Consider the following 26,392-nt stretch of genomic DNA (forward strand, 5'->3'; position numbering starts at 1 on the left):
GGAAAAGGAAATTTGTTGACCAGAAGGGGATGAAGGAATACAGTAACCCGTAACCCACCCCAGGGTATGATTCTTGAGAAGTATGGATCCTTTCTCATCTTGCAGCAAGGAAAAGAGACAATTTTTTTACCATTCATCTGTATACCCAGACAGGGAAATTCCAGCATTTTGGAAGCACACTCTTATTTTTGGTTTATATTCAATAGTGCCTTAAGCATTTTTGTTACCTTTTTAATACTTCATTTTTGTTTCTAAATTGAGGGGTGTGAAAATATAGCCAGCAAAGGCAATTCAGTGAACAGAGACCTTACTATTCTTACATTTTTCCTAGCAACCCATTCATAATTACTACACTTTTCTATAAATGTATGATTTTCAACTTACTGTCCAAGATGTATTGAGCTGACTTTCCATCATATACCATTTGTAATGATTTGAAAGTTTTTAACTTTTTTCTTTGGTTTTGGTATTTTTTTTTAATAAGAACTTAGTTCATTTTGGCAAAACTTTAATTTTATTTATGTATTTTTAAAATAAATACACTGTTCTGAAATATTTTCTACATTTCATTTGCATAGGAATTACTGTATTCAGTTGCTCTATCAGAGTTGCTAACCACAATAATGGGTTACAACAGCCTCTCCAAGTCCTCTCCAGGTTGCAAATACTTTTGGGGAATATGCTGGTTTTATTGTCTACACTAATGAATTCAATAATTCTTTAATCAATTAGCATATAGGGTCTTCATTAACTACATTTTGCAGTCTCACTGTCCCTTTTCATACTCTACTGGTAAAGGTTGCAGATGAAATAATTAGGATGGCTAAATAAAGTAAAAGTAGTATTTACTTACAAAGAAAATATCTATAGAAAATTTTAAACTCTATTATGACCCTAAAACATCTCTGGGTCATATATCTGAAGACAGAGAATTTTACACCTTACACCAAACAAGTGTTAAAATCCATCCCAGTTCTTTCTAAGTACCAGATTCCTGAGGATAGCAGGAGCCAACAGGCATGCCTGACTGCTTGATGAGACACCAACTGAGCTCCCTTATTATTGTCTGGAAAGCAACAGAATATTTTAAAGGCACTAATTCTGCAGTAAAGAGCCCATTTACAGTTACGTCAAGAAGAATGCAACTCACCCCCCGAGTTATCTCAAACCCGGGAAGACTAGAAACTCCCACACAACTTATGCGAGTGAGCACTCAGCTTTTATTTATATGGTCCTCACCCATCTCCTTTTCTACAGCAACAGAAACAACTCTTGGCAAGACCCCAGCAGGGAAAGAGTCTCACAAGAATAAGAAATGGCTGTTTGAAGCCATTGGAGATCTCATTTATGGACACTGCTCCAAGAAAGAAATGCCATAAATTAACTCCCATTGTTTTTTATCTAGACAGTGAAATATTATCTGTCCAATTCTTTATTACAGTGAAATAATTTCCAGACACACTGTTCCAATGGATAAAAAGAAAAAATTGTAAAGCCACCATAACTATTATGCATAAATAAGGCACATAAACATATTGCATTTCAGTATTTATACTGATAGGTTTTACTTATTTGTACTTCAAGACAAGTTAAGAAAATACAGTGAACTCTTCCTCATACAGTCAGAAATCTAACTCCTTAGTTCATGTATCTGATCACAATCTCAAAATCTGCATTTCTTAATCCATGTTTAATAGAATAGAATACATAACGTACATAAGTACTCAGATTATGTATTAATCAGCTTAAATATACTACCTTACACAAACGGGAAGGAAAAAAAGAGAAATGCGTTTGCAAGAGTATCCGATATTCAATCACCACAAAGTCATTAAGTAGCAACCAAAAACACTGAGCCCAACAAAATGGTTTCTCTGCGACTGTTACACTACAGAGTTTGGTATGTAAACAGCAGGCCTCCACTTTCTCAGGCAAACAAGGTAATCTACCATATACAAGAAGATGCATTTACAACATTTAATACATTTCCATATTAGACAAAAATATTTGCCTTCCAAAAAGTGCTCAAAAAATAAGCATATGCCTCACTAGCCCTTTAAAACTATTATGAGCTCATCTGCTCTATTAATGTATAAAGTAGGTGCAGAGAGATTGTTCACTCGTGTCGTTCCACACCTTTCCTCACCTGTTTTGTATGACTTATACCCCCAAACCCTGGCATGCTTCCATCTCTCAGAATTCTACCTGCCTGGATTTATTGAAGTGACATACATCCTGGATCCCACACAGTGGCACAATGCAGGCATTGGAGGAGAAGAACAGAGAAATTAGAGACATGACAACACCTTCTGTCCCTTGGTTTCACCTGAAACTCAGCAGCTGTAGCCATCGCAGTGACCCCAAAAAGCAGCAATGTCTGTTCATTGGCACAGGGATCAAGATCAATTAGTGTAAATCTGGCCATGTTCATACAAGCATCCAAAATGGGGGGGCTGCATATCACCTTTCTTTTCAGAACAGCCTCTGGTTTGTGCCAATTGGTAAAACTTCAGCAAATATAGACCAAAAGCAAGACAGAAACCATACCAATAATTCAACAGTATAGATAACCAACCTCCCAGGCTCAGAAACCTTCCCATTATATATGAAAACATTGTCAACATTATCTTCATTCTCAGCACATGGAGCCAACTGTGGCTCACCTAATGAGCTCCTACAGACTGGCTATTCATTTCACCACTGCAAAAATAAGAAGTAGAAACTATTGAATATCTTCAACATTAATTTCTGATCAACAAAAAACTCTAAAAGTTAACATGCAAACTTATAACTTAATGTTACCACCTGATATCATCACAGGGCTGTGGTTGAGTCATCTAGATACAGTCACTATTCACAGTTCACACACACACACACACACACACACACACAAAAGCTATGAGTTCCTTGAGTTTATAAGGATTGTTTCTGGAATAACTGCAAATCTTATTATCATCTATATGTAGTCTCAGTGAATTCACCTTAATGTAGCCTCTCCCTGACAAATATATATGGGTACATATGCACACTCTCGGATACATGTGAAAACATACATCCTCTGTCAGCCAAAATAATGCGGGAATAAAGGCTATTAAAGAAATTAAGAACAAGTACCAAACCCTCTGACACTCCCAAATACAATCTATTTAAAGCCTGACGGATAAGCAGGTGCCATAGGAGAACAGAAATTTAGAGAGACCACCGTCACCAAAGAAAACAGGGAATGTTCCGAAGAGAAACAGCGCCATCTACTGACAGCACCAGGGCCCCCATAAATGACATCTCCCGAAGGACTGATTTGGGACAGTTTCTCTGCGCCACACTGTCTTAATCTAAAAGTACAGAAAATGTTCCACGAACGTTTCTGTGTTCTGTGGCACAGAAATGTGGAGTTAAATACATTTTTGTTATAGTACCATTCATTTCCCAACTTGAAATTTTAGGTCTGAGCATCTCAAAGAGCTGTAAAAGATGATCAGTAGTTACCTAGTCCCTCTACCTCCTTCAAGGTTTTACCCTCTGACATCCATGTCTGGCCTGATTATTTATTTTAAATATATCCAGTGAAGTATATTTATAACCCCTTCCTACACAGCCTATTTCAGTATGTATTTCTGCTTTTATAAAATTTTGCTAGCACTCAAACCAAACATTCTCCTGACCATTTAACATCTGTTTTCTAATCCTGCTAAAACTGCATTCTCCCATTCCTTTTCAACAGCCTATTACACACATGGCTCCCACTCCTTCTCAGTCTTATTTGCCTAACAATACCAATGTTTTTAGTCATTTTCCACTATCGCAATTCACAGACTATCATTCTTTGCTCTTCTTTAAACTCAATCAGGTTTGTCCATGTCATTATCTAAAGCCACAAAACTGGATACAACAGTTCAGCTTGGTCTTTCTAATAAGAGATAGAACATTAGTTCATTTACGCTGTGTGCAATAACAGGTTATGAAACTCATAAAGCCCAGCTAGGGTTCGTATCCAAAAAACCTACTACGGTTTCCTTGACTGCACAACTTACTTTCCAACAAAAAAAGAAATACCAGACTCTTCTGTTCTTGAGAAGTTAATATTTACTGTTACTTATCTCCCCATCAGTACATTTTTCTTTCACCTAGTTATTTCGGATGGACTGCTTGGGTTGATTATCTACAATCTTTGAATCCAATTTAAGTTTAAAACATGTTCCAAATACCACAAATTAAAATCAAAATACTTTCTTTCCATTTCTGAAAAACAAGATTTTACTTCCTCCTCTGTTGTCAGAATGTAACCTACGTTTGGTAAGAACACCACGCTCCGTCTGCCACTTGCATCTTCTGCCAAAAGGGTCAAATACCCACTGCCCACCTGCAGCTTTCTGATAATCTTTAGAAAACAGCCAAATTATTACCACAAAAATCTCCCACACTGAAGATCTGCTAAGATCTAAGAGCAAGATTAGCACCTGAGTACTTTTTACTGACTTTTTTCCTTACAATTACTGTCTTTGAATTAGGTAGTTTGCCATTGAGTTTCCAGAATATGGCAGAGAACTTTTCTTTCTTAAACATAAAATTTGATGTCCACCTCGGCAAAACGAGACAGAATCTCACTTCTATAGTGGTAATGCATTATATATAGGATATAGATTTCATCACCATCGCTTCACATTAGTCACCTTACTCACCTGTTACGCAGCTAATACGAGCAGGTCTGCACTTGACAGTACATCGTCTTGTGTCATAATTTAATTAAAAACGTTTAAGTTCTAAAAAGCATTAAGAATCACTGAGCATAATCCATCTAAGCTGAATTCCTGCCTATTTATCCAAGGTTCGACAATATTGACCAACAGAGAAAAACAAGTGCATTTTTTCCGAGAAGCAGCAAAGCAAAACACCCCTATGAAATCTCAGCAAGCCCTCCACTCACTTCAGTGGAACAGCAGCCTCTCTCCCTGACTTCATGGGCAAACATACTCTCTTTCAACCGAAAACAAAAAAAACCAACAGCGTGAATAATCTCAAACAAGACACTTGCCAAGCAATCATGATTTGGCTATTTAGGTTTGGTAACTGGAGAAAAAGCAAGTTTTAAGAATTTGAAAGGAAGTGGAACATGAGAAAAAACACTGATTGGGTGTTTTTCACTATCAATTGTGTCGGGTTAAAGTATTTAAAAAGAAAAGCTGCAATCGGTGGCAGAATAAAGACCTCTGCTGATGACGTTCTGGGTAGAAGGTGCTCAATACTGCATAGTCTTACAGGAGACAAGCTGCTGCTGTTTTGCATCCTTACTGACAGAACTCAATATTACAAACACTAATGTTTGTATTTAGAGACAAAAATTCTTGTTAGACTTCATTAATATACAAAGACGATAAAATAATATGGATAGATGAATATGGCACTTAATTACATGGTTTAGAGATGGACTTGTCAGTGCTGGCTTAATGGTTGGACTCGGTCTTAAAGGTCTTTTCCAACCTAAACGATTCTATGATTTTCTTATCAAGCATTTGAGACAGAGAAAATCGGTCAGTGTAAAGCTAGAGTCGAAGTAAAAGGCTAGGAGCAAAGCCTGACTGAAGCATTAACTTTCCTCATGACGTCAATTCTTGCACAATACATTGATTTTTTTGTGTGCGAACCCCTAACGAAGGTCACGGTTTATGAACAGATATTCACACTCAGGTTTTTTTTTAGGTTAGAGCCACGCGCAGGAAGTCGTACCTCATGTGCAGGATGCCAATGAGGGTGGCGGCAAGGTCGGAGGACATCCTGCCCATGATGCAGCAGCGGCTGAGGCAGGCGAGCAGGCTGGCAGGCAGGCAGGGCAGGAAGTACACCAGCTGCACCAGCCGCCGCTGCGCCTCAGCGGGCAGCAGCACCAGCGTGCCCTCGAGCGGATCTGTCAGCACACAACACACACACAGAGTCAGCACCACGCCAGGACACACCACCACTGCCCTGTCCAACTACTCTGAGCTACTTGCCAAAGGGAAGACAATATAACCAACACCGAAGAGAAAAAAAAAAGGAAAAACATTTAAGCAATACTAGCCTAGAAAATAGGAGGCTCGGGGGGGAGGGCTTTATTGCTATCTAAGACTACCTGAAAGGAGGCTGTGCCTAAGTGAGGGTCAAGTCACCTTTTTCTCCCAGGTAACAAGTGATAGGATGAGAAGAAATGGACTTAAGTTGTGCCAGGGGTGATTTGGATTGGATATTAGGAAAAATTTCTTCACTGAAAGGGTGATCAGGCATTGGAACAAGCTGTCTAGGAAAGTGGAGTCACCAGCCCTGGAAGTGTTCAAAAAAATGTGTGGCACTCAGGGACATGGTTTAGTGCAGACTTTGCAGTGCTGGGTTACTGCTTGACCTCCATGAACTTAGAGGTCTTTTTCAACCTAAATGATTCTATGATTCTCTGATAGACTGGAAACATCAGATTTTTTGTATCAGATTTAAGTCCTGCTAACTTGAACTAAAGATCTGAATCTTTTTAATATCCTTTAGTAAATGATATGCATAGTTCATTTTAACCTTTATTACAGAGGATAAACCCATCTCCAACCCCCACCCACGGTCTTGATGTTCACCTAGAAAATGGCAGGATTTTCCATGTATTGCAACCTTCCCGCCAAGTGAGGGACAAAATTCATTATGCTGTAGTGTAGAAGTCCTACCGTATATTCGAGCAGCAGTGGCTTGTAAACTTTGCAATAATTCCTTGTTTGAACGAGAAGCAGCGGAATGAATGATATCAATAAGTTGATTGGAAAGCTCAGGGTTTCTCAAGCCAAGCAGAGCCAGTTGCTGAGGTAAGCCAGCCAACCATCGAGATAAAACTTTACTTCGACTTCTAAAGAAAACGGGAAAAATAATAAGACAAAACAACAAAACCCCCCCAAACTTCTCTTTCAGTCTTGAGTGAGTTGCTTTTATTTATCCTTTCTGGCTCAAACTGAAACAATCATATAGATCAATCCTATCTTTCATGGGCTACAGTTTCTCTGCCACCCTGGCCTATCAAATCAAGCATCATTTATAAACCAAAAGCCTTTCATCAGCTTATTACTAAAGGGATGGTTACAGGAAAAAAAGCTGCCAGCAACTTCTAAGTAGGTCTCTGAAGATGTCAACAGGAGTAACATGATGACAATGATAGAAATTATTTCCCTTTCAAAAGACTAGACAAAATCCTCACCAGAACTTTCCAAGGAAATTAAGTAGCCATGACATAAGAGGGAAGGGTCTTGCATTGAGATATGAACTGTTCAACAGTAGAAAAAGCCTGGAGAACAAACAACTGAAGTGGGTGAGCTGGAGGTGGGCTCAGATGTCTCAAATCACTGGACATGCAAATAGTGTAAGGGAATAAAACATTCGCTCCTCTTCCCACAGAAGAAAGCAGGTGCTGGTATCAAATGAAGCTAGAAGGAGCCAGGATCAAAAACAAACAAAAGGAAGTTGGTCTTCAGACAGCTGAGCTTTGTCATACCTTGACAGAGGATGCTACAGTTGCTCTTGATTTAGACCAGTCGAAGGAATGATCAGAAAAGCTCATGAAACAGACACCCAGTGAGTGATACTAAACACAAAGAAGTCCTGAAGTGTGGAAGTACAGGCTTCAACTGGTTGGAAGCTTATAGTACTATGGACAAGTAATTCTTATCTTCTTCCTATAGCAAGATACTACCAGTGTAGATATCCATATGTGCACACACCCACACAATATATGCATATATACACACAGTGACTACACATATGTCTGCAGTGATTAAGGGTTAAGAGAACTAAAACATCAAGACAAAACTTAATTCTGAATCTTGTAATAAATTAAGGTTTTTGTCACAAGGCAACAACAGACCAAAAGCTCAGATCTTGCCTTTGAATCAGATACACCTACAAAATAAACAGATTCACACAAAAGTTCTTGGAATATGCTCCAACATGAATTCTGTTCCTCTTAGACTGCTCTTGACAAGCTTGAGAAAAAAAAAAGAATGAGGAGAACAGTCACAGAAGGGCTGAAGGAACTGTGACGTCAAACTGAATGGAACAACATGAACATCATCCAGGATCCACAGAACAGACCATATTTTGAAGAAAATAAAAAAAAAAAACCACACTTGTTTCTAAAGGAAAGAAATGGATCAGTACTGTACACAAATATTGTCTTAAATTGTTTTGTCAGACATAGGTGTAACTATACTTTTTTGCAAAAAATTTTTGAGATTTCACTCTTCTGTTACTAAAAATATCACAGTTCCATGTAGAAGGTTAAGAGGAACAGCAAGAAAACTACTGCTATTTGTGATGTCTAAAGATAGAAAGTTAGAGTTATCCAGATAATCACATGAAACTGAATGAGATGCTCAAGACTTCCAGGTAAGTACAGAAAACAGCAGTTATGTAACCTCGGGGAAATCAGTCAGTATGAAAAAGATCTCTTTTTCGCTCTAGATGAAAGGAGAAAAATAAGATATTCCCAAGGTTTTTTCTCTATCTTTTGAATTCCACATGCTTTTTATAATGTTCAGTGCATAGCATTGGATATTTCTGGCTGTAGATCCAATTACATGTAGGCAGGCATTACCACAACATAAGATACAACAAAGCAAAGAAGTTGCAGAAGTGAACGACTTTCCCAAAGCTTCACTGTGCTAGTGGATGCCAGGACTTCTGGGAGTCCTGACCTTTGATATTTTTACCTAGTAGCAGAAACAGGGATCATGGGTATGATCTTACCACATGCCTCAGAAAGTCAACTGTGTCCTGGGTTGCATCAAAAGCAGCATGGCCAGCAGATTGAGGGAGGTGATTCTGCTCCTCTACTCCATGCTGGTGAGAGTCCCACCTGGAATACTGCATCCAGTTCTGGGGTTCCCAGCAAAAGAAGGACATGGACCTGCTGGAGCAAGTCCAAGGAGGCTATAAAGACCATCAGAGGGCTGGAATACCTCTCCTACAAAAACAGGCTAAGAGAGCTGGGGTTACTCAGCCTGGACAAGAGAAGGCTCTGGAGAGACCTTAGAGCTGCCTTTCAGTGCTTAAAGGGACCTGCAAGAAGGTTGGAAGGAAATTTTTTCAAGAGCCCATAATGATGGCTTCAAACCGAAAGCAAGAAGGTTTAGATCATCTATTAGAAAGAAATTCTTCACTGTGAGGGTGGTAAGGCACTGGATCAGTTACCTAGAGAGGTTGTGGACGCACCATTCTTGGAACTGTTCAAAGCCAGGTTGGATGGGCTGTGAACCACCTGGTCTAGTGGAAGGTGTCCCTGTCCTTGGCAGGGGGGTGGATCTAGATGAACTTTTAAGGTCCAACACAAACCATCCTTTGATTCTAGGATCTTACATCCCTTTGCAGTTCCCAAACAAGCTAGGATTGATGCAGCCTGATCTGTGTTTAAGGTTTTTATGTAGCTGGAACTAGATGACTTGGCTGAAAAATACCTACTGGAAAAGATAAGATTTGGAGACAATCTGGACACATCTGATGATGAAAAAGTGTTATAACAGTAATATAGAGAATGATCTTCTCTTACTTGAAGCAAGACAGATATCTAATAGATGCACGAAACTGGGAGCCCAGAACGACAAGAACACTTTCTTAAACCTAGTCTCTTTGGAACCACACCCCCAAAACAATAGAATACTTTTCTCAGAGAAAATAAGTACAAAACGCTAGACAGGCTCTACCAGAACCAGCAAAAGCACTAAGTCACAAGTCCATGACCACGAGCTGCAGTAGTGGAAATGCTCTATGGCTACAGCTGCACACTCTTGACACATCTACTGACCACCACACAGCCAGAAACAATAAGCCTGCAGCTGTGTACTTCCAGTTAAATTTTCATCATGAAGATCTATCTAGTGCTTTAGCTAAGACAGACAACTAAGATAATACACATGTCCGTCTCACAGAGTACCCAAACTTTCAAATTTCAGTGACACAGTGTCAAAACAGATTCAAAATGACGTTTTATAACATCTACATACAAATTCAGTATTCTCACTTCTGAAATAAATATGCTATTTTGAAATGAAAAAGAGTATGTGATTTTTTTTTTACCTGATTCTTTGACTCCTCAAATCTTCTTTTTGGTAAACTCTGCTAAAAAATTTCAAAAGCAATGTACGAACTGGAAAGAGGAGATTCCTTTGCTGGTATAGTGTATATACTGCTTTTATCAAGGGTTCTGTTGCCACTAGAAAAAAAAAGTATAAAAATCTGAAGTAGTAGTTCTTAATCTTCTGACTTCATGCATACATAGAAGAGTTATTTTTATCTACAGCTGTCTACATTAAACTCCACAGGGAAGTACCAAAATGTTTTAAAGTAACCACTTGACTGAATTCTAAACCATTGAAACACCACCTTCTTGTGTAGCTTGTGAAAGAGACAGACAAAAGAATAGAGACAACCTGTGAGTGAAAACTTCAGAACTTCTTGAAGATAAAACAGTGCACAGGTTGCGTGGTAGCTGAGAACCAACAAATTCCTGCTTTCCACAGCTATCCCCACATCCTTTTCCCCTAGTGCAATAACCTCCCAACAATCTTCGCTTTACTCCTCACCTATGCTCCCCCAAACCTCACTGTCACAGTGCCTTCAGTTCTCTCTGTACTATCCCTTTCTCCCTGCTATACACACTAACCTTACTAGCTCTCCCCGTCTCTGAACCAGCTGGCTCTAAGTTACACTGGCTAATTAATCAGAAAATATGTACCTCGAGAGGCCACTGGCAAGACACTAACAATTTTTTTTTATTGTAATGGCTCATTTTAAATTTTGCATTGTCTTCTAAAAAACACATACCCTTCCAGGCCCTTATATTCCCCAATGTCAGATAGTTTCTAAACAAATTAGAGTTACTTTTTTTGCAGTACCATCTGACAATACAAAGTACAAAATTTCTAGAGCACCATCAGAAAAAAAAAAAAAGGAAGTGTCTTTTCCACAGAATCACATAATGGTTGAAGCGGGAATGAACCTTGAGGTCATCTGGTCCAACTTCTGAATATCTTCAAGGACAGCATTTGGTCACCCTAACAGTGAAAAGCGTGTTCCTGATGTTCAGACAGCATCTCCTGTGTTTCAATTTGTGCCCACTGCCATTTGTCCTGTCACTGGCACCACTGGAAAGAGCCTGGCTCCCTCTTCTTTGCACCTTTATTTCAGATACCTACATATGCTGATGAGAACCTGAAACTTGTTATATCTCCAGACTGAACAGTCCCAGCTTTCTCAGCCTTTCCTCATAGAAGAGATACTCCAGTGTCTTCATCATCTTCATGGCCCTTTGCTGGAATCTTTCCATATATCCACGTCTCTTTTGTACTGGGGAGCTCAAAACTGGACACTTCAGGAGTGGCCTTACCAGTGCAGAACAGAGAGGCAGGATCACCCCCCTCAACCTGTTGTCAACACTCCTACTGCAGCCCAGGACATCACTGGCCTTCTTTGTGCAAGGGCCCATTGCTGGCTCCACCTGGTCCTTTACTGCCAAGCTACTTTCAGCTGGTCAGCCCCCCAGCATGTACAGGTACATGCTTGTTCCCCCTCAGGTATATGACTCCACACTTCTCCTTGTTGAACCATGAGGCCATTTTTCCAGCAAGTCAAGGCTGTATTTTCTCTCCAGCTAGCAGATTAACTGTAATCTGACATCTAGTCAGGTTTTTAGTACTGCACAAGGATTATGCTGAAGGGATGAGATAAACCATTCACACAAACATATAGAGATTTGTGAGATAACCAATTTCTCACTGAACCTTTACAGGATCAGCAGAGAAGATCCATACATATTAATCTTTCACAACTTAATTTAAACTCCTTTTAGTGCTTATTTATTTTCTGGATTCCTGAGGAAAATTATTGCACTAAAATGGCCAGTTGGGGTAGAAAATCACAAGCCATTATCTACTACTTGGTAAAAGTTTGGCTGACAAAGTTAAAAAAAATAAATCAATGTTTCATTACAAGGAAAAGCCTGAAGTATCTGATTTAACAGTCTAACAATAGTTTGGAAACTGCTCTCCTGAGTAGCAACTTCTCTACCTTAGCTCAGCTAGTGAGAAAGGCTCTGACTCTCGATTATTATTTCCCTTCAACACAAAGCTAAATTTGAAGTGCAGATAGAAATGATTAGTTATTATCTTTATCACCAGGGACATAGGAATAGACAGATTCCCAATTAAAATGGATTTGGAAGGACTAACTGCCAAAATATATTTGAGGGACATTTGACATTTTTCATCTTGCAACTCTAACAATGAAATCTGTTGCTAAGGGCAAAGCATTTTCTATAAACTATTTGGTTGTGTGGCTGTGGAATTCACTTCTATCAGACTGGTAAGACAAAAGACTACTGCCACTTTTAAATTTACTGAAAAATTCCTTTCTTAAAGAATTTCTATTTCAACCACTTAATAGACATGGTCTCATTCAGAATATAGTCAAGGAGTACTTAAAAAGAAAGAGGCAAGCCAAAATACTGTACTGATCCTGCGAGTCACAGCTGGAAATATTTTCTCTTGGAAAAGGATTCAGACCAAACACCTTGGAAAAGATTCAACAGCAACTTCCATCAGAACTACCCTGGCATTTTATACCATCAAAGAACAGGAATGGTCATCTGACAGTACTGAGTCTACCAGTTAATGATTTTAAAAAAGGTTTGGACTATTAAAGTATCATGCATCTCTACATCCTAGTAATTACTTCTTCAACATAAAGCTCATCTTCCCATTTATAAGAGTATCTTCAGAAGTAAAAACAGGAAACAGGTACAAATATATATTCACACTTTGCTTATCAACAGTATGAGAGCACTCCTAAAAATAAAGTTTTCAATGCTATACACACAGGGATATTACCATGAAATTCAATTTACCTCTGTGACAAAATACATTATGATGTAACAACTGAGGATAAGCTGCAGCAAGTTGAAAATGTTAGAATAATTCAAGCTCTTTGTCAGTGCATAATTTTGTTTTTCAGAAACTATTCATCTTACCTTTGTTTTGCTGTATTTGCATTAGTCGCCAAGTCACACCAAGCAATCTGTTCACCTGTTTGCTATTCAGCTTGCTGCCATCCTGAAGAGTATCTGTCACAAATTTCCTTATCATGTCCAGCCAACCAGAGTCTGTCTGAAGAGTTGAAGTGCTTGCTAGCGAAACCATTATGTCACACAAGGTTAAGTTCAGTAAAAGATGGTCTACATTGTTTGAGGATGTCATACAGTTCTTGTGGCTAAAGGGAGGAAGGGGGGAAAACAGAAATATTTCAAAAAATTATTTTTGAAATAAAAATGGACAGCAGCTGATATCCCTTGTGCATACACCAGTGTTCTACATAGACTGCAAAGGTGCAGAATTATTTCAGAACACACTTTGCATGAATATAGTCTCACATCTGGGAGCTGAGAGGGGAGACAACCTGCTACTGGCCTGCACAAAAACAGGATTGGTGCATGTACTCTGATAACTCAACAGTGAAAAAATGTGTAAGACTTTGGCTTCTCCTGTTCCAGTACTGCTTTGCCATATAGGAATACCACAGTGTGTCCCATCTCACCTCCTAGCTGTGCTTACCCAGCCCTGTAATGCAACTCTAGAAGACTGCACGTGAAAAAAATGTTTGAACTATGTTTTCATGTAATTCAGCAGTCAACTGAAGAAAACATGTAGAAATACGAAACTAGTTAGACTAACATAGCCATCATTCAGTAATATGCAAATTCCAGATCAAGAGTTCAATAAAATAATATATTCAAGAAAAAAATATAAAAAAAAAAAAAAAGACTTCCAATAATTTCCCCAAGGGAGCATTTCAGTTTCTACTGGAGGCTATTCAGATGACTTCCTATACAATACTTTTATAAAGAACAACCGAAACTTTCCAGTTGAAAGCAATGCTACCTTCCTATAAAAACTTTTCTACAGATCTTCGACCAATACACAATAAAAAGCTTTCCAACATTAAAAACTTAATACTTGATAAAGCATATGACTCACATTGCCTCAGTTCCCTTATGAAATTAAAAGCTGTTACATGATGCTGATTTTATTCTTACCCTTTGAATGAATCTTTCTTTTTGTGTTTTACTGTTTCTTGTACAGAATAAGGAAAATGACGCATGAAGTGGTGCTTGAAATCAACAAGGTAATTCATTCGAAGCCATAGTTCCTGTTAAGGAAAGTAGATGACAGAGAGGAAACATGGTAGTAAAGTGAAATACATCAACACAATCATTTTCCAAAATCCATTACTGGAATGAATGAAAAACAGGAACATCAGCTTCTGTTTCCAAATTTTATATATATATTTACTTTCAGATGCAAATGTGAAGTCCTGTGCATGAACCCACAAAACAAGGGAGTGAAATGATGATGTAAATTAAGTTGAGCGACATTTAATCCCAACTGGACCAGTATATTTTCTTAGCACATATTAATGTAGATATATGCAATACTAAACTCAGTGTTTTGTGATTTGAAAGTGCCTTTGTATCAATTTATTAGTACTTAAAATCAGAGTGAAATCTGATTAATTTGCAGTGACTGTCCTGAGTTTCCCATTAAGATACATTCCAATACTGCTTTCATCTTTCCCTACCATTCATGTACTTGTATTTGAAAGCCCACTGACACAACATTTTTTAGTAGAAAGGCCATCCTTACAGAAAAAGGATTCAATATTTTGAAACAATTTTACTTTGTGGGTTAGCAGACACTCATAGTCATCATTCTACAAAGTGTCCAGCAGAATTCACTTTAAAAGCCTGCACTGCTATCAAATTGATCAGGCAGAATAATCTTTTAGATATTCAACTATTAAGAACAGAGGATGGCCATTAAACTATTTCAAAGATCAATAGCTTTCCACTAAGCATATTCAGAGTAGTTTTCCACTTTGGCCTGTAAGCCCAAGAGCTATTAAATAAGCAAAGCTTTCATTTTGAAACTGAGCCACTTGAATGCATTTTGTATATAAAGTTCACTATAAAGAAAAAGACAAAATAAACCATTTACCTTATCTAAAATGAAATATGCTCCACAAAAACCAAGCTGTATGAACCTCAGAATTTTTTCCCCCCTAAAACATCCTAAGGTTATAACTCAACTGTGTATGTATTCAAAACAGTTCACATCTTGACACAGGAGCATCCCTTTCATGTGACCAAAATGCAGGCACTCTATGGCTAAGGGCATTAGCTCTGCAGTATCCTCAAGAAAAAGGCTAGGGGCAGTAGTCTGCCATAGACAATTACCTGGCCAAGTCCCTGCCTTTTGCCTGCTTCCAAGAGGCCCTCTAGAAAAGAGGAAAAGGAACAAGGGGAACAGCATATTTTGTTCAGACACACTGAACGTGTATGTTCAGACACACTCAGGCCACATATGTTTGGTAACTTTGGTCTAATGTAATGATTTCACAAATATTTTCCAATAAGCCACCTATGTGTAGTTTTTTGTTTAGCAAAGGAACCTACAGCTGTACACACAGGTAAAAGCAAAGAGTTGTCAAGACATTCCTTCCAACTACTCTCAGTAGTCAAAAAGGAAATCCTGTTCTCTTTTCAATATGCAAAATCTTTCAAAGAACAGCAAAAGTTACCAAAAAAAAAAAAAAAAAGGAATTCATTTATCAGGGTAAAAGACAGAAAATAACTAGGTCAAAAAACTTCAAGAATATTTTCCCAAAATGCTTATTTAGGTTTTGATTCGATGTCTTATGATCCTACCAATCATGACACAGGAACACAAATTGCACCAAGCAATTACAGGACCTCACACCATCTTTACCTCCTAGCTTTCCAACCATTTAGGGTTTTTTATTTCCACCCACATATAAAAAAAATGTTTCAACACACAAGAAACAAGGAACAAACAACTCTGTTCTACACTTTGTTCAAAATTATATTCTAGAAGTTATCTGGGAGACAAAATGCTCCCCTTCTCCATATCACTTACAGTTTCAAAAGCTTTTGTGCTGCAGTCTGTCAAGGAGGATTCCTGGAGACTATAAGTGAACTCATTGCTCAGTAGTTCAACAGATTCTTTTTCTAGAGTAAGAGACTTAACAAAATCCAAATTCAAATTCTACTCAACACCTAGGCTTTTTCTCTCCTAATAAAGTATTTCCACTACTTCCAATCACCAAATCACTAGTCCCTAATCAAAACAAAAAGAACTGTCATCATTATGCCACGGATCATTTCTCCCTTACCATTTTGTATGTTTCATCATGTCGCTTTGTGAGCTTCCACAACAAATGTATTATACTAAGCACTTGCTGCATAAGCTGTTGAGATTCTGATTCCAAAAGGTTTCCAAGAATGGGAGCTGATTGTGCAGGAGATGCTTCAATCCAGCACTCAATCAGTAATGGAATTATTATCTCAATAAAACCTTTTAAGTTTTCAGCCGAGGACAGGCCTTTTTCTGCACTGTCCATTACACTTGTCAGAGACCTAAACAACAGAAGCAAAAAAAGATAAAAGATAAAGATCACACCTCTAAAAAAAAAAAATTACAGTAATACCACTTCCCTGATTTCTCAATAACAGGAAAAATTACTTTCTTAACACATTAAATTTTTTGCTGGCTTTCTTGCTAGATATTTCAGTATGGAAGAAAGGGAATTCAAACCATCTACAACAAACCTCCCCAGTTTCTCTGCAAGTTTGTGGACCTCTGTAATAACTTCTTAGATTTCAGTATTTCTTTCCCCTTTGTTATATGTAAAGTCTATTAAGTGGAGAAATATGATTTGCATTATCATATTACCTTCAAGCAACAGGTAGGAATTCACTGTACTCAGCAAAACAAAATATAAAAAAATCTTTAAGCTCCTTAAAGCAAAATAATGAAACTGACTACAAGGTATTATCAAATGCATGAGGTTTATTACAGGTAATAACTATCTCCAGCTATAATAAGCACAATGGTTTTCATATTAATAGGGAAAAAATATTTCTGCAAAAATATAACTTTGGTTCCGACCTGATGTTTAGTCATAATGTTCTGGAAAGCAATTAGATGGAAAATTATTAGAATTATCTGATAAGATCATTTAAAGACATTAAAAAATGAAGATATAGTCTATAATAGTTTTGATTTTTTTTTCTAATTCATAGCAGGGAATTCCTATCATTACATACATAAAATTGGTACACAACCTCCTGTTAAATTCCTTTCTATTTCAGTGTTCTCCAAGTGATTTTTCTTTACATATACACTCAAAATAGGATCTGAAAACTATTTGCTTTCTTTACACAGACACGTTGAGAAATTCTGTTTACAAGTATTTTAATTTCATATTGGATTGAAGGAGGTAAAGCAGTTTTCCAAACTCATCCTGTCATTTCTAAATTATCCAATTAGTTACATCCTTCTATGAAGCTACATTTCTCACGTTGTTGCAATCATCTACAAAATGCATGTAAGAGAAAATTTTATTCTGTCATTTCTCTCTGGTTGAAATTGGTATCTCCAGAAAACGACTAAAACAAAAAAAAACCCCAGGCTTTAACAAACTGTAAAAGGTGAAGAAGAAGGAATAAAAAGAAAGTGTGAGATAAATACAAGCTCTTTTTCAATGCAGGCAAGATAGGAGAGAGAATTTAAAGCTCCACAAAATAAATGGACAAGCGGAAACATAACTGGTCATAAGAAAAAAAAATATTGTTAGCACTTACTACAACTATCAGCTATCTTAATATTTTATACAGTTTGGCATTAAATGCAGCAACCAACATATCTAGTAAATTTAATTCAGTTTACTTGTCCCTTTTTTGTCGCTTTATGTCCTTTCTATGCTGCAGACACTGCAACAGACACTGCAACAGTAAAGAGTTTAGGATGAATGATCCTATCTTACTTTTTAACTCTCAGTCATCTTAAGACACAGTAGATCAATCCCACCTTCCAGTTATAACCACAATGAATTCTAAAGCATCACTGGACAAGCCAGTTGATGCCAAGACTATGATCTCATTGAAAAAGTGCGGTTGTCCTGTAAATGCTATGCCACGACAGGATTACACACCCAGCTGAGAGTCTGAAATGTCAGTAATTGGCTGAAATGGCTCTGAAGTAGTAGTCTTTCATAATTTCTCCACAAAGAATACCTGATATTACAGTAGAACTCTGGAACTCAAGCAATCTATTTCTGGAACACAAAAATCTCCCCATTAAATAGTGAACAGTGCCTGAAACCTAAGAAGCTGGCAACACCTGAAGGTTCCTACAAAAGGGTAACACACACGCCAACTGTTTCAGTACTTTTCTGAAACAAGTAATGGAAAATGGAAGAATTCATGCCAAATGAGATACTCCCTCCCAGCTGTTGAAAGCATTTGGGTAAGAATACTTAGCTCAGTTTTCATGTACCCTTGAAAAAGGAGCCCCTATCTCTCAAGATAAGACTACACCACACAGTCAAGGTTAACAACAAAAGTGGTAAATAAAATCTAAGTGCCAGTAACAGATGATGACAAAATATATAGTAATCTATCCAGTATTTATTTGATCAGTACAATATCCTTAGCAATACAGGTTCACTGGAACTGGGAAGGTTTGATGTCAATTAATCTTTTTGTCACATATCTGTTACCACTATTCTTTAACAGTAAGGTGGCTCTTAGAAACACTACAAAGCATATTAGCTTCATATCAGTATGAAATACCATTGAGAGGAGCTGCAAAGTGTTTGCGTACCCCTTAAGATGTAATTTTTCTTTAAAATGCTGCTACTTTTATAAAGCAGGACCAAACAAATGAAAAATGTGTAAAATATCTGCCACTTGACTAAGAAGATAAGAAAAATTCAGCAAAGCTAAGTCAAGAAAGTGTAAAAGAAACAGAAAATAAAGAAACAACTTATTGTTCCTTAAAACAGGAAAAGTAATTGGAAGTTCGTAAGTTTTTATGGCTTGCAATTTAAGCCAGGTTACTGTCCTTCTTCTCTGGGTGTACTGCCAATTGCAGCAAACACTCAGTACACCAAGTGAACTGCATTTTCCATTTCTATCTGATGTACACGTCACATCATACAGGTATTGAATATGCTTCCATTTCGGTCTCTCAAGTCTTTGCTTTTCTCTCCAGCTTCCTTTTGCCTTTTCTTAGCAGAATCTGAAGGTCTATTGTTTCTCTCCAGCACCACTTCCAATCCAAAAAGTTGTGAAGGCTTTCCATTTTTCCACACCTGAAATGAGTTTGATGCAAAAACAGCACAGTCAGCACATAATGCAGAAGATACATTCTAACAATCTCCTAATTCACTGCAATTTTAATTTACACACGGTAGGAAGACCTAGCACACAACAGAGGATAATTAAGTCTTAAGACTTGCATCACTGAATCACCCAGCATTAGAAGCTCGGAATCTATCCTTTTTATTAAACATTAATACTCCAAACTGATTCTGAAAATCTCTTTTCATAACCACTAGATTATCAACAAGGTGTTATCCCTACCCAATGAACTTGCAAGATTAGAAAGATACAGGGACTTTAAAAATTTAGCATACTGTCATGGTGTTTGGAAGCCTACTTTTTAAAGAACAAAGTTGAAACTTACTTGCAGTATTAGTGATGAGGCCATCAATATGCACACAACACTGCAAATAGTTACTTATGGTTTGTGACTTCTTTAAACATACACACACACACACACACACACACACACACAGAGTCTGAGTATTGCACCTCTTATTAGAACTAATTTCTGTCCTTACAGTACTGGCCACAGCAGAGGCCTGGGAATGCCCATAAAAGGCCACAGTTGGGGTTGGAAGTGACAGAATTAAACATCTTTAGATTATTAGAAAAGTTTTCAGTGGCAAATACAAAAAACACCACAGCAACTTTCCACTATTGGAATTGCACACATAACCACTAAAACAAGCTGTACTGGCCCTTTGTGAAAAACAAATATAGCAAAAATACACAAAATTGCAATAAAATGAGAACATTTTAGTACCTTCTGCAGATGATCCTTCCATTTTCTATTCTTCTTTTCTGCTGCCATCCACTTGCTTTGCCAATCTCGCCTTGGATTCTAGCCATGTTTCCTTATATTCTTCTGGCTCCTTCTCATGCTTGCAAACATCTTTTTGAAAGTATTTATAACCAGAAGTGGATCATGACGTTTCACCAAAATCTAGTTCCTCAGAAAAGTGGAATCCAGTTCAGGTGATACCAGATGTAAAGTTTACTTTCCTAGACCTTGGATACAATGCATCTTCAGCTATTACAGGGCATGGTACATCACACACTGCATATCACTCAGGGCACAATACAAGAATCCTCTGATACACAGTGGTCCACAATTGTGTGCTTCTGACTGCAAAGATGAAGTCAATAAGACTGTTTTGTGCTCAGCACTGAACCCTTCCCCTGCCTTAAGTGGGCTTCACCAGTCTAGTTTCCAGATAAAATTTTCCCTGCAGCTGATACTGTTGGTCATGACTGAACATCTATGCTAAAAACCACTTTTATGAGAGTAAACTGCACATCTTACTGAGCTTAGTATGTTGCCTATACCTCCCACAAGTAATGCTATCTACAGAAAGGAAACCTAGGAGAACAGTAATGGATGGTCATGTCTGTCTCTCCATGACAGAGATGGGAAACACTTGCTAATTCAGGCTAACACCTGTGCTATTCAAACAGAACACCTCTTCTCCTGCACTTCATTTATTCAAAAATATAAGATGGACACAGCAATGGATTAGGCAGTGGGGTTTATACCCTTTTTTTGCCACTGATCTCCTAGATGAATTTGGGATTGGAAGTGACAGAGTTAAACATCTTTAGATTATTAGAAAAGATTTCAGTGGTAAATACAAAAACCACCACAGCAACTTTTCACTATTGGAATTTCACACATAATCACTAAAACGAACCTTTTATTCAGTCTTCTCCAGCAGCCAAATAAGGATTGTGGTTTCTCTTCAAACCACCTTGGTATCTACAGGTAACAGCTATGTAACAGCTAAACTGCTTCCATTTTTCAAGTCATTGTTCCAGGTCTCCTACCAGCAGGTATGTTAATATCTACAGTAATGCATATACATGAAGATGCCAATGTTTAAAAAGTACCCTAAAGAGGGATGGGAAGTTCCTCTCTAGCAGATGAATCAGAAAGGAGCAAAAGAAACAAAAACAATTATTTATTTCTCCTTTAACTTCAGCTCACATCTGTTTAGAGTACAACTAAAACCCACACAGACATTTCTGTCACTAAGCACACTACACTTTCTTCCATATTCATCAGCCTGTCTCAGATGAGACATCTTTTATCTGCAGTGAAGGTATAAACCCCCATGATTAAAAATATCTAGAACTGGAAATTCAGCAGAACTTCATACCACCAGACACTTCTTACCATGCTGTACTTTTTAAAAGGAGCTATAGTCAAAGAAAATAGACTTCTAAGCTTATGACAGACTCTTGAAGGTAAAAAGTACAAAAGTTCAGTAAAATTCATTATCATAAACAAGTTTACATTTAATGTAAATAAATTTGCCTGCTTGTCCCTAGGTCTGTTGGATATCCTGCAACAACCTGCAAGTAGTCAGTTTGCATTCCAAAAACACCCTAATAGAGTTGGTCATCCAAAACTGTTACGAATAGCATAAAATAAAGCTTTTATAATTGGAAAGTTCATGATATACACATAGCATAGTTACCTGCTAGGTATTTTCAAGCCTGATCAGTAAGACTGCACATTACATTAAGTGTCCTAAAATACAGCTAAGGGACAATCCCACAACAAAAAAATTAAATTGTGATCACGAAATTGACATTAATTCCCAAATTAGTTAACATTTTCTCACCTCAGTCTAAATGATGAGTTGATCTTTGGTCGTAAGCCACCATTTTCAAACAGCTGTATATGTTGCTGATTATTTGCATGGAGCTTCCAACTTATACATATTGGGTTCCTCACAGAATGAGGGCTGTCCTTTTGCTCTTGAAGCCCTTCATCCTCTATTTCACTGGATCCATCTACCACTGCTTGGAGAAACTTTTTGAGCCTGGTAAGTACATTCAACCTCCACTGCTGAGAAGTTACTCTGCGATTTGGGTTAACAGAAAGCATCCAGGAAAGTTTGTCCCTGCTTTTCAGTTTTTTTGAGAGTTGCTGGTGAGAAATAAGCTCTACAAAATTCTTCAACAATATAACGCTGCGGTCTGTAAGAAGAGCTGGGTATGCTTCCAATAAAACGTCCAAGACTTTCAGTGAATCTTCCTGAATTCCCTCACTGATATGAGTCATGGCACTAGAGAGATGGGCACTTACCAAAGGAAAAAATGGAGCAATCTGTTCCGCTCTTATTTTTGAAGCCAAGAACTGCAGCAGGTGAACAGTTGCTCTTCTCACACCAGAATCTTTGTCTGTAAACACAGCTGCCACCTCACTTATTATACTGGAAAGGTGTGCATCAATTACAAATGGATACTGAGACAGGAGGTCTTTAAGTCCAAGAAGTGCATTATGCTTAACCCCAGGACTATAGTGATGCATTTGTGAAAGTAGATCCTAAAAGGAAACAAACATACATACTTGCTATCATTATTATTTGAAACTCTTTAAAACTTCCCCAACTATTTCCAGCTCATTTTTCTTAAACACTCAAAAAATACAGAATCTATTCTTATGATGTACTGCTGTTCATAACAGCAAATATGTTGAGAACAAACACAGTATTAGTTTAAAGTACAGCAATGAACAAATCATCAGAATTCAATGACAGGAAAAACAAGATACTATGACTTGTCCTTCAGGTCATTAGATACTCCTCATTCTTAACTTCATGCACAACCCTACTGACTCAAAAGAGGGATGACCAAAAGTAAGTCCTCTCACTCTTGTTCTCGAAAGTAGAACTACAAAATCTCAGCCTCAATAACTTTCTTCAGTTTAAGGAGAGAGCTGCAAGAGACAGAAGACAACACAAAGGAAGGAAAACAAAACCACACACCCCCCCCCCCAAGAAATACAAGATTCTTTAGAAACATCATTTCAGGAAGTCTGCTTCTTAAAACCCTGCCTTTAAGTTATGATCCAAGGGTTTCAAAAATTGAATGTTAATCCTAGACATTTATATCAATGTGCCACTGGTTCTTCATACTGATGAAAACCTTTCCCTTGGGTTACATTGTGGTCCAGTAAACTGAGTCGTTAAATTCATGGGTCAGATTATTGTCAAGGACAACAAGGTCGTATTCAAATACCCTGCTGGAGTCTTTTTAATTTTTTAAAAATAAATATTTTTCCTAAACTCTGGTAAACCTAGTAAACCCAGATAAATGACAAGTAATTTTCTGTAGTTTCAGAATGCAATGTCACACTGTACCTTGATGTTAAGTTTTCTATTTTGCGTAGGAAGCACTCCATCTTCTTTAAGCTGCTCTGGAATTTGTATGGCCTTTGTTTTGAAGGTAGTATCAGTTGCATTCTCTAGTTTAGGCTTTTTTTTCCCAACTTTAAATTTCACTTTCTGGAAATCTTCCTGACGTTTCCTTTTTTTAGTCATTCTGATTCTCTGCAAAAAGATATTCAGAATTTTAATTTGATAATATACACAACAAAAATAACTTTTCCACCCAAGAGCAGTAACTTCCTAACAAAGGTTATTGTTTTTATTCTTTTTTCTATGCATAAACTAGTGTCCACTTCTGAGACAAGATGCCAGACTAAACAGTCATGCAGACTGATTCCGTGCAGCTGTTCTTCTAGTGTCCTGAAAACATTCTGCTGTTCCTTTGGCTGTCTTTGCCTTGAGAACTAATTTATTGAAAAACATCACCAAAAAATCTGCCACATCACCTGCCACTGCTTTATCAGATTTAAGTTGTCGATTTTGTTTTTTTTAAAAGAGTTCCTGCCAACAAAGCAATTTTTTACATAATCGATTCTTGCCAAGGCAAGGATCTCAGCGAACTGCTTCATTTCATTTGGACATCGCTTACCAAGTCCATCACTAACAGCACAGACTGCACAGGTACAATCATGGGTTCAACCAAGCCTTCACCAATAACAGCAGGACACAAACCTAAGAAAACTTCCACTACACACTGAAAAATCCAGTCTGTGCATTTAAAAAATGATAACTGGAAGGAGGGGGAGTGAGGGAAGAGGTTAAATGGGCACATATAGAGTAAAAAGAGACTGGGAAACAAAGTCATATTTAACAAGGCATAAGAAACAAGGTAGTCTGAGTCACTACACTTTTAAATTGTACAGATACACTAGAATGGAGGTACAATAACCAAAGCAAATTAAAACCTACATAAGTTTCTAAATGGCTTTTTGGCTTTGATTCATCTGCTTTGATACTGAAATACTCTTATTTCTACCAGGTTAAAAAAAAACCCAAAACATCAACACACCAAAAAGCCCCAACAAACACTACACCACAGGTTCCTTTATTTAATCCTCTAAAATAAAAAAAAAAAACCTAGCAAAAAAAAAATCCCCAGTCCAACCCAAAACCCCCAACAATACAGCTGATCAAACCCAGAAATTTCTAAATTATATATCCAAGCAATGATTCTTTTCTGGTGGATGTGATCATTATTCACTCTAGAATTCTAGAAAATAGAATTCTACAGCTGGTTTTCCCAGTGGACTTCAAGCTGAAATTTGTCCTGTATTAGAATATTTCATATAGACATCATCAGGATAATAATTCAAGAATGTTTTAAATTAAACTGTAATTTTCTATTCTTTTAAAACAATTTAAACTGATTACACAAACATTTGACTACAACTTAGTTTCTGCTTTTCATATGCCATCTTAAAAAGTTATATGTAAGACCACTTTAACTAAAGTACAAATTTAGCATAAGTAACCTATCAACTCAAAAGGCTTTTAAAAACTTAGGGTTGGGTGCCAAAATAAAAGGGTCCTTTAGTGTCCCAACTATAACAATCATGGGTTTAGAAGTTTTTGATTTTTACCACATGCAACTTTTAGGAAAGAATTACAGGATTTTTCACTACTTGATGTATAGAAATAGCTAGAAGCTTTTGACATAAATGTTATTTTCACTTACAAGGTCTGCTTTAATGGAGATATCTAGGAAGCCTCACTCTGCAAGATGAAATGTTTGGCTCCCAATTAGCATTAATAACTTCACAATACAGGTGTGCACATGCCTGAACAAAGTCAATTAAGTTCTTTTAGGGGATGAGGCTTAGAAAATATACTTTCTTCTACTAAAACAAAGCAGCACAGTTTACATTGCAATACATATTCTGCAAATAAGTTGGTAATCTAAGCCTATTCGTTTACAATTCATACGTAATACACTAAATAGAGAGACAGAACAGTTACAAAACTAAAGCCCCGCAACCACTGTGTGGAAAGACATCAGGAAAAACTGTATACAGCTGATGAAACTATGTAAATATTTTACTGAAACAACTGTTGTTTTTCACTTCAACCCTATCTCATGAGAAGTGATTGTGGGAGCTGGGCCTGTTTAGTCTGGAGAAGACTGAGAGGAGATCTCAATAGTGCATATAAATACCTCAAAGGCAGATGTCTAGAGGACAGCGCCAGGCTCTTTTCAGTGATGTTGAGTACCATAAACCAAACCACAAGAAGTTTCATCTCAACATGAGGGAGAACTTCTTTACATTGAGGGTGGGAGAGCACTGGAACAGGTTCCCCAGGGAGGCGGTGGAGTCTCCCTTTCTGGGGATATTCCAAACCCACCTGAGCATATACCTGTGCAACCTGCTCTAGGTGACCCTACCCTGGCAGGGAGTTTGGACTAGATCATCTCCAGAGGTCCCTTCCAACCCTAACTAATCTGTGATTCTGTGTATTTTCACTTGGCCCACCTCCAACATGACTGAGCTGAGTGCTCCTAAGAGTTTATGCACTAACGTGGTTTTTACAACCCATAACGTTAAAACAATTTTAAATCGATGCACGCTTCCTTTAACATAAAGCTGTGTACGGCACTTTTTAGAAGCCACTTAAGGTATCACTCAGTCACCCAGAGAAACAGAGGAGAACCAAAAGGAGTAACTGTTTCAACTGTTATTTCACTGTAGTGAAGGGTCTGGAGAAGAGGAGGCTCAGGGGTAACATTATCACTCTCTGCAACTACCTGAAATGAGGTCGCAACCAGGTGGGGGTCAACCTCCTCTCCCAGATAACCAGTGAGAGGACGACAGGACACAATAAAAAGCTGTACCTGGGGGAGTTTAGGGTGGACATCAGGAGAAATTTCTTCACAGAAAGGATGATGAGACATTGGAATGGGCTGCCCAGGGAGGTGGTGGAGTCACTGTCCCTGAGGGGCTTAAGGAAAGACGGGACGTGACATGTCGTGGTGGTGTTCAGTCACGGGTTGGACTCG

The 26,392-nt window shown here is 37.8% G+C and overlaps 1 protein-coding gene across 1 annotated transcript in view; it reads right to left on the reverse strand.

Moving 5' to 3' along the window:
- The window catches only part of TEX10 (testis expressed 10), a 54,438-nt gene that overhangs the window by 27,023 nt on the left and 1,023 nt on the right, over positions 1–26,392 (reverse strand). Inside the window, exons 3-10 of the mRNA XM_032693111.1 lie at positions 23,374–23,562; positions 21,850–22,556; positions 16,234–16,477; positions 14,081–14,193; positions 13,019–13,257; positions 10,072–10,207; positions 6,681–6,856; positions 5,725–5,902 (exon numbers count right to left, since the gene is read on the reverse strand). Of these exons, the coding sequence (XP_032549002.1) occupies positions 5,725–5,902; positions 6,681–6,856; positions 10,072–10,207; positions 13,019–13,257; positions 14,081–14,193; positions 16,234–16,477; positions 21,850–22,556; positions 23,374–23,553 (1,973 nt within the window). The 5' untranslated portion in view covers positions 23,554–23,562. The remainder of the gene's footprint in view (positions 1–5,724; positions 5,903–6,680; positions 6,857–10,071; positions 10,208–13,018; positions 13,258–14,080; positions 14,194–16,233; positions 16,478–21,849; positions 22,557–23,373; positions 23,563–26,392) is intronic.

Source organism: Chiroxiphia lanceolata, chromosome 1 (assembly GCF_009829145.1).
Source record: "Chiroxiphia lanceolata isolate bChiLan1 chromosome 1, bChiLan1.pri, whole genome shotgun sequence".
In the NCBI taxonomy this organism is placed as follows: Eukaryota; Metazoa; Chordata; class Aves; order Passeriformes; family Pipridae; genus Chiroxiphia; species Chiroxiphia lanceolata.